The sequence below is a fragment of the Terrapene carolina genome, unplaced genomic scaffold (assembly GCF_002925995.2).
Source record: "Terrapene carolina triunguis isolate 2854851 unplaced genomic scaffold, T_m_triunguis-2.0 Scaffold172, whole genome shotgun sequence".
NCBI lineage: Eukaryota > Metazoa > Chordata > Testudines > Emydidae > Terrapene > Terrapene triunguis.
In genome coordinates, this window is record NW_020664523.1 from 1,118,412 (window position 1) to 1,127,868 (window position 9,457).

Below are 9,457 nucleotides of genomic sequence, written 5' to 3' on the forward strand. Positions count from 1 at the left end.
CCCCCCCCCCCCCCCCCCCCCCCCCCCCCCCCCCCCCCCCCCCCCCAGCCTTCTTTCAAGCACCAATGTCGGTCTCCAACCTGCTGACTGTAAGCCCAGGCTGCTGTCAATATGGCCACGTTGGTCAAGCTTGCTTCCAAATCTAGATCTTGTTATAACAAGTTTCAGCAGAGCCATAGATCGATGGAAATGGTTTTCCTCTCGTTAAAAACCTCACAACCTCCAGTGCGGAGCCTGCAGCCCAGATGCTGTGGTGCTGGGCTCCTGCATGCAGACCTCCAACAGGCTCCATAACCTCTCACTGCCCAGGTAGCTTTCATGGGGTGAAAGGTCAATTGGAGTCTGAACTCCCTTGCCATCTAGATAAGGCCGGGGTACATGTATCCCCAGGGATACGCAGAGCTCTGCCAGGAGGTACATCAACTCATCTAGATATTTGTCTAGTTTTGCAACAGGCTACAGAAAAAACACTAGCAAAGTCAGTACAAACTAACATTTCATACAGACAATGACTTGTTTATGCTGCTTTATATAGCTTACACTAAAAAGTACAATATTTATATTCCGATTCATTTTTATCATGTAATTATAAAATCAGAGTCAGCAGTTTGTCAGTAACACTGTGCTGAGACAGTTTTGTATTTTAGGTCTGATTTTGTAAGCAAGTAGTTTTCAAGGGAGGTGAAACTTGAGGTACATAAGACAGACTCCTGAAAAGGGTACAGTCGTCTGGAAAGGTTGAGAGCCACTGAAATAAGGGAACACTTCAAAAAGACAGGAGCCCTGTTATCATCCCAAGCCCTTGACCTGTCCCCTCTCTCTGCAGCCAGTTGAATGCAGGTGAGGGAGGTCTGAATTAATGCTGACACTCCTTCCCTCCCCCTCTGGAGACTACTCACTCTTCAGCAGTCCCCTCTTGTGTTGCTTGCTTGATCTCTAGAAGGGACCTGTTTTGAACAAGATGCTGGGTGTTGAAGGGATGGCTTGGGGAAGGGAGACCTAAAGTCCTATCCCAACCTCTGCTTTGTGAAGCTCCAGCCAGTGCTGCCCCTGAAAGCCCTGTGGAGCACGTTGCTAGACAGCCTTCAGCTTCTTGGAAATCTGCCTATAATGGGTTCGGTCACAGAGACCCCCTTGGGATTGTCACTTGATGTGCTGAAATTACCTCTGAGCTAGTTTTCCCTGACAGCTTGGGACTTCCAGAACCCTGTCTTGTTGAGCCAGACATGCTAGCCTGCTGCAACACAGACCCAGGGTCTGGTCCAGGCCCCCAAGCTGCAGACTAAACTGAAAACAGCTCAGCAGGTTACTTGTCTCCAGCACCCAGACACCCAGTTCCCAATGGGATCCAAACCCCAAATAAATCCATTTTACTCTGTATAAAGCTTATACAGGGTAAACTCAAATTGTCCGCCCTCTATAACACTGATAGAGATATGCACAGCTGTTTGCTCCCCCAGGTATTAATCACTTTTTGTTAATAAAAATCACTTTATTAATAAACAAAGTATAAAAAGTAGGATTTAATTGGTTTTAAGTGGTGGACAGAACGCAAGTCACCAAGCAAAATAAAGCAACAACACCCAAGTCTAAGCCTAATACACTAAGAAACTGATTACAGGTAAAATCTCACCCTCAAAGATATTCCAATAAGCTTCTTTCACAGCTCCTTCCTAGTCTGGGCCCAATCCTTTCCACTTGTACAGTCCTTGTTAGTTCCAGCAGACATCTCAGGTGGTAAGCAGGGGTTCTCATGACTGGCAACCCATTTTGTCCTGCTCCCCTCCCTTTTATAGCTTTGGCATAAGGCGGGAATCTTGTCTGTGCTTGTCCCCACCCCCGCCTCAATGAAAATGTACAAGAATTAAGATGGATTCCAGTATCCTATGACATGGTCACATGTCACTAAGACCCCCCTCGTCTCCATGCTTCCTGGGTTGGCCCACACTTACACAGGAAGTCATGCAGGTAAATAAACCATTTACAACCAATTGTCCTAGTCAATGGGAGCCATCAAGATTCTAAACCACCATTAATGGCCCACACTTTGCATAATTACAATAGGACCTCAGAGTTGTACTTCATATTTCTAGCTTCAGATACAAGAATGATACATGCATACAAATAGGAGGAATATATTCAGTAGGTTATAACCTTTGTTATAGAATCATAGAATATTAGGGTTAGAAGAGACCTCAGGAGGTCTAGTCCAATCCCCTGCTCAAAGCAGGACCAACACCAACTAAATCATCCCAGCCAAGGCTTTGTCGAGCCGGGCCTTAAAAACCCCTAAGGATGGAGATTCCACCACTTCCATAGGTAACCCATTCCAGTGCTTCACCACCCTCCTAGTGAAATAGTGTTTCCTAACATCCAACCTAGACCTCCCGCACTGCAACTTGAGAGCATTGCTTCTTGTTCTGTCATCTGCCACCACTGAGAACAGCCTAGTTCCATCCTCTTTGGAACCCCCCTTCAGGTAGCTGAAGGCTGCTATTAAATCCCTACTCATTCCTCTCTTCTGCAGACTAAATAAGTGCAGTTCCCTCAGCCTCTCCTTGTAAGTCATGTGTCCCAGCCCCCTAATCACTTTCATTGCCCTCCCCTGGTTCTGATACCTTACAAGAGACCTTTTGCATAAAGCATATTCCAGTTACATCATTCACTTTCATAAGCACATTTCCATAAAACATATAGAGTGCATCACACTGCCTCCTTCCTCTGTTCTGAGAGCACATTTTCATTTACACAGTGAATAGCTTTCCCCACTGCATGTGTCTGCGCACCCCACTGCCTGAGATTTGCTGCATGCTGGTGAGGAAAGCCTTCATGCAGTGGTGCCAGTATATTAACAAGGGACTCCTACATCTTGGTACAAGCAGTGTAGGACCTAGAAGTTCAAAGGATCCCAGCACAGCTTGCAACGGGAGGCTGGACTCCGTGTAAGGAGGGAGCATACAGTAGTTCTAGCAGCTGGATTTCAATTAAGCTACAAATCGTCAGTTTCCCCTGCAACGATAACAATAGAGCCTGATCCAGTGGGAGGGCTGTAAATGTTAACTCCTCTCCAGTGCAAGAAGTATGTTGGAACAGGGCATAATAATGAGCCCCTAGCTCTTATCTAGCACTTTTTCATAGCAGTATTGTCCCAATTTTACAGATGGAGAAACTGAGGCATAAAGCAGCCATGTGACTTGCCCAAGATCATCCAGCAGGCCAGATGCAGGAATAGAACCCAAATCTCCAGAGTCCCAGACTAGTGCTCAGATAGGCTATAATGCCTAAGGTGCAGCATAGCACATCCAGAGTGGGGAGCTGTCCTCGGACCAAAGCTTTGTCCAAAAGGGACAAGATTATCGCTATTGGAAACACTCTTGCTCCAGATGTCTTGGATCAAGTGGGTTTCTTTGCAACTGGACAGCCTTTGAGCCTGAGCCTTCTTGCCCAAATGTCCTGTCTTTGCTCTCCTCTCAGAGCATTTCAGTAACAGAGGCATTGACCTCTCCTCTTCCCACAGGTCGCAATAAGCGAATGAACCTGAGTGGACGACCCTTCCGGTACATGGGAGTCCTGGGCACATCCAAGCTCTACGACATCAGAAAGAACATCTTCACCTTTACACCCCAGGTAGGTGGCTGGGCAGTGTGGCAGCTGAGTTGTGTGTCATGGTGGTAGATGTGGATTGACCATGCTGTGTAAGCGGTGCAGCTCCAACCAGGTAGGTGCATGGCCTTTAGGGCTTGAAGCACAGGCTTCTTTTTAAAGGATGCTGCAAACTGTGAAGTGTAGTTGTAGCCATATGGATCCCAGGGTATTAGAAAGACAAGGTTGGGGAGGGAATGTCTTTTACTGGACCAGCCTCTGTTGGTGAGAGATAAGTTTTCAAGCCACACAGAGCTCTTCTTAGTCTCTCACCAATAAAAGGCTGGTCCACCTACCTTGTCTCTCAGAGGCATGAAGTCAGAGTTGGGGCCTGCCAATCTTGACCCAGTCCATGGAAACCTGTCAGTTTCTCCATAGCAGGTGCTTCAATGCTGTTTTTTAAAGGAAGTGATCCATGGCAGCAGTCCAGCTCCTGCGTGGACCCTACCATAAAATCAGTGTGTGCATAGGCAATGGAAGGAAATGTCTCTTCGCTCAGCCAGTCCTGGGAACAGCATGGCTGCCCGTGGTACTATGTGATGCCATGGTGGTCAAGGCCCTGCAGCTGGGTGTAGCAACAAAGCAGTTTGTGAAGAGAGCCTCACAAGAAGGGAAAGGGGAACAGCCAGAGCCTCCTGGTTGGGGAGGCACCGAGGGTGTGGGTAGAAAGTGCTCCTGTAAGCAATTCTTCCTTTTCTCTACAAACAGGTAAGCCTTCTAGAGGCTGCTGTGAATAGGGAGAAATTAGGAAAAGGACTTTGACTGTGGCAAGCTGTAAAACCTGATTTAAAAAAAAAAAAAAGACACTAAAATCCCTTGGTTTCCTCCTTTTTAAGAACACCAAGAGGGACTGGTAATAGAGCAGAGAAATTTCCACCTTCTAGGTCCCTGGTTCCAGCCCAGCCAGGGTGCATCAGGCTGCCTCATGGCTCCTATGTGCAGAGAGTAGGTAGGCAATTAAAATCTCCTACCAACTGGCCCTCAGGCTGGCAGGCTTGACAGAGAGCCTGAGGGCTGCGTGGGCACAGAGGCAGGTCATCCTCTTGCTGCAGCAGGTGACTTCTCTACATCAGGGCTAAGCATACTGGAGAGGCTGTGAAGCCTGCACTATCTGCAGCTCTGTAGACAAACAGAGGCTGTCAGAGAACAGAGCAGTCAGAGCTCCCGTCACCAAGATGATACAGCAGCTACGCTTGTGTCTCTTGAGCTGATGACTTATGTTTATGGGTGGTGTGAAGATAAGTGGGGAGAGAAGCAGACTGTGTGGGAAAGTAGTGACCCCCCCCTGCTGCCCCCATGGGGGCATTCATCTAACAGCGATTTAACTGAGTCTGTATGCAGCACCTGCTGTTAAATGCCTTGCTACAGAGCTGTTGAAATCTGGTCTGTCTCTGTATTGACGTGTGCTTTGTCACTACAGTAGCTGCTAGAAATGCAGTGGAAGGGCACTTCCCCTCACAGCAGGATGCTACTCAGCAGTGCCCATTGCTCTTCTCTCCCGAAGTGTCACTACCACTGATTCCCTGGTTTAATTACTGTGTGGCAGTGAGCAGGCTCCCATCCCTGTGTGGCAGCATTAGCACCTTCCCACAGCTGCCTATCAGCTGGAGAGCTGGCAGCCATGCCTAAAGCAGGAGTCTTGAATCTGGGGTTGTCAGTCTCCAGGCAGGTTATGTAGAAAGGATTTCCAGTGGGACCTAGCAGCCAAGAACTAGCTTCTCCCATAGCGCCTCTGATTCTCCAGTATCGCCTGTCTTGCACTCATGCAGCCTACAGCACATGCCACCTGTAAGACCCCTAAATCCTGCAGATGCCCCAGAACCAATCAATGGCAACAGATTGACCTGCTTGCTGTGCTGTTGCAGAAGCCCTTTCTAGCTTTGCTCCTTTGTTCCATGAATGGTCCACTTCCCACCTCTCCCTGTGCTGCAGTAGCAGTCTGAGTCCTCGTGGCTTTCATCCTCTCATGCTCACCTCTGCTCCTACATCCCCTGCAGTTCATCGATCAGCAGCAGTTCTACTTGGCCCTGGACAACAAGATGATGGTGGAGATGCTGCGGACAGACCTCTCCTACCTGTGCAGCCGCTGGAGGATGACTGGACGTCCGACAATCACCTTCCCCATCTCACAAACCATGCTTGGTAAAGGCCCTCGGGCCTGTCTCTGAGTATCCAGAAAAAGAAAGTCAATGCATCCCTTAAACACAGCATAGCCTCTTGGCCCCCACACCCAGCAGATCTGCACCAGGAAGTTCTGTGGAGCTGGTCCAAAGGCCCTAGCTGATCAATGGGAAGGAGGCAGAACTGTGTTGTTATGCTATGACCTGTTGTAACAAAGTGGCCTTTGATGGGACACAACTGAGCGTATCAATTCAGGACAAATTGCTTAGAGCAGGGCAGTCACAGCCCAAGGCTGGGGGTCCTTTACTACTAAGGCACGCCAAACCACCCAGGGAGGACTTTGGTTTTACCCCACTGGCTAACCAGAAGTCATACAAGCAATTCCCTCAGACACTCCAGTTTCCCAGTATCACCACCAGCGCCATTTCGTATGGGGATGAATGGTTATGAAAACTATACCCCAGTAAAAGGAAAAAGGTTCTCCCGATTCCAAAGCACCAAGCTCCAGACTCAGCTCAATATACCAGTCAGATTTTATCCACAAATCATGCTGTTGCCCATCCTTTAGAAGCTAAAGGTTTATTCATAAAAAGAAAGAAATATAGATGAGTTAAAATTGGTTAAATGGAATCAAATACATACAGCAATTGCAAAGTTCTTAGTTCAGGCTTGATGGGATTACTGCTGATTTAAACCAATCAAGTCTCTGGAGTACAAACATCCCAGCTTGGACGGGTCATTGTCTTTTGTTCAGAGAATCAGTTTCAAGCACAGTTCCTCCAGAGGTCAGAAGCAGGACTGAAGACAAAATGGAGAAGATGCAGCTGCCCTTTATAATCTCTTGCCATGCGGCCTGTGCTTCCTTTGTTTCAAACACAAGCTGCCCAGCACATGGCTTGAAAGCCTTAGAGTTTTCTCCATAGGCATGTCCCTGCATGCCTTGCTGAGTTAAGGTATATCTGCCTTCTCTCAATGGGTCAGTTGTATAGCTGATGGTCCTTAATAGGCCATCAAGCAGGCCAGACATTGCTGATGCCAAACCGTTTGACGTGTCATCCAGAAGCATAGCACAAATTTGAAATAGACATTTATAACTCATAATACAAAGGGGATACAAACATAAACAAGATTATCATATCTGGAAAATTATAACATTTTTGCAGATATCTTACATGGCATATCTGGCTGATTACTTTGTGGGTGTTACCCCAGGAGCCAACATTTGAAACAGGTATAGGGCCAATACTTATGACTTTAAATACAAAAATGATACATGCATACAGATAGCATAATCATAACCTTTTCATAGATACCTTACTTGACCTCCTTTGTATAAGATTTGGTGCAACTATAGGACCTTGGTTGCAACAATGATCTATACGGTCACAGTTCATGTCAATAATGTCACACCTGTGAAGAGCTTGCCTTGCTGTGGAAGGCACTGCATCAAGAGGGGAGGGTCAGACTGGACACCATTGGGGCTGAGGGCTCAACTCGCAGTTGCCTCGGAATGCAGATCTTTGTTAAAGAGGCTGCATTGTGCAATATTGGCAAAACATTAGTGTTAGATGCCTCCCTCCCCGCCTGCAGGAAGTGCCTCTGCCCTGAGACATTGGGGGTTTCTCCAGAGTCTATGCCAGCCTAGAGCTCTGCTGTTGGCTTGAGCTGGTTGAATTTTTATGAATGAAACACTTCTTTGTAGAAAAAACTGCCTCATCTAGGACTGTAAGGGGTCAGATTCACCCCTGCAGCGCCTCCTGCTGGTCTCTTCCAGGAATTAGCTCATCCCAGCTCCGGAGCGCCCTCCGAAGGCCGGTGATCCACCTTGCCACTGGCCCAGTGCCCCTCTCTCTGGGTGCTGCCCCCTGGCAGTACCTACGCATTCTGGGTCTCCTCTCCCAAGGGAACCCCCACCCACTAACCCCACCTTGCCTCAGTGTAAGGCTACTACTGCCAGTCACCATCTAGCCCCACTCCCTGGGGCAGACTGCAGTATCCACCACTCATCACAGGCAAGGTTGGGTTTGGACCTGCTGCCTTTGCCTACCCCTGGGCTGCCCTCTGCAACCCCCAGTACCTGTTGGCCCAATGCTAGGCCACAGCCTGGGGCTTTCCAGGCTGGAGCTCCCCAATGCCTCTGCCTTTCCCCAGCCCTGCTCCACTCAGGTACCCTGTCTCAAGCTCCCTGCAGCCAGGCTCTCTGAATGCAGAGAGTGAGTGTCTCCTGGCTCAAGCCTTTATAGGGCCAGCTGGGCTCTGACTGGGGCTGCCGCTGCTTCCCCCAATCAGCCCAGGTCTTTCCTTCCACAGCCCCAGCCCCCTGCAGGGCTGGCTTTAACCCTTCCCAGGCAGGAGCGGGTGACCACTCCGCTACAAGGACATAATTTGCAACAATTTCCATCTGAATTTTCATTTTTGTTTTTCCACTTCCCTCCCCTCCTCCTCCCTCCATCACTTAAAAAAGAAAGTTTGTTAAATGGTTGTGAAGGAAAAAGAACCAATAAAATGCTGGCAAAGTGAGCAGTGGCTCCATCCAAGCCCAGAAAAAAGGAGCAGAACCATTCTTCACTGGCCAGCCAGCCCTGCCATTGGCCCTCCATGGAGAGGGGGACTTTCCTTATCCTGCTCCTCTCATTTTCACTGTTGCCCCAGTCTATTTTAAGCCGGTCTGGGTATTTCTAATGTGCTCCTTGCTGTGGCATCCTATTGCTCTCCCTGCAGTTCCCCTGCACTCTAGTACCTGGGGCTGATATTTCATTCCCCTGCCTGTGGCAGCCCTGTCCCTGGAAGCCCTCGAGTTGGGCTGGCTGTGCTTGCAGCCCAGGCCCTAAGTGCTTTGGATGGGTTCGTTTTGCCTGCCCATGGCAGTCTGGCTGGGATCCCCCTATGAGACTGGAATCTGGGAAAGACTTTATATCCTGCCTACTCAGCATCTGTTTCCTTTTTGGAGACTGACTGCCCTTGCTTCCTTCCCACATGGACATTCCTCCCTGATCTCCTCCAGCCTGTCAGGTGCATAAGTGGCCTGTGATGTTACAGGGAGGTTGTTTGATCACAAGGTAACTCTGGAACAAAGGCACTCCCTTGAAACAGCTGAGATTTGGCTAGAGGACATCTCACCTGTGCTGAAGCCATTCCTGTTCTAGGGCGTTATCCCTTCCATTGCCACGTTTGGCAGAGGAACTTGCCCCTCATGGCCTGTTGCTAGCTTGGTTCTGTAGTGAGACCTCTTGGCTTGGGGGAAGTGGAGGGAGCCCCATTGTTTGGCACATCTTAATCAGCCTGGACAGAACCCAAGTCCATGCACGCTAGGGTGACCAGACATCCCGATATTTCAGTGTCTGTCCCATGTCCCGACCGATCTTTTTGTCCCGATATCCGCCGGCAGCACTGTTTGTTTGGGTTTTTTTGCTCTGCTGGTGGGCACCCGCCCCCCCCCCCCCCCCATGTGTTCCGATATTTTCTTCCCCTCATCTGGTCACCCTAATGCACGCTAGGAAACAGTCCTGCATTGGTGAGAGAGGTTCTACTGGGTCATGGGTCTCTTTGATCGAAGGCAGGGGTTGGCAACCTACGGCACGCGTGCCAAACACAGCACGCAAGCCGATTTTGAATGGCACGCGGCTGCCTGCTGCGGTTCTGACCCCCAGCTGCACTCAGCCCCCCCCCCCCCCCCCCCCCCCCCCCCCCCCCC

The 9,457-nt window shown here is 49.3% G+C and overlaps 1 protein-coding gene across 3 annotated transcripts in view; it reads left to right on the forward strand.

The window, feature by feature from the left end:
• The window catches only part of PHKA1 (phosphorylase kinase regulatory subunit alpha 1), an 88,692-nt gene that overhangs the window by 27,374 nt on the left and 51,861 nt on the right, over positions 1-9,457 (forward strand). For all 3 annotated transcript variants that reach the window (XM_024199347.1, XM_024199390.1, XM_024199382.2), the window contains exons 15-16: positions 3,518-3,627; positions 5,640-5,784. In XM_024199347.1, the coding sequence (XP_024055115.1) occupies positions 3,518-3,627; positions 5,640-5,784 (255 nt within the window). The remainder of the gene's footprint in view (positions 1-3,517; positions 3,628-5,639; positions 5,785-9,457) is intronic.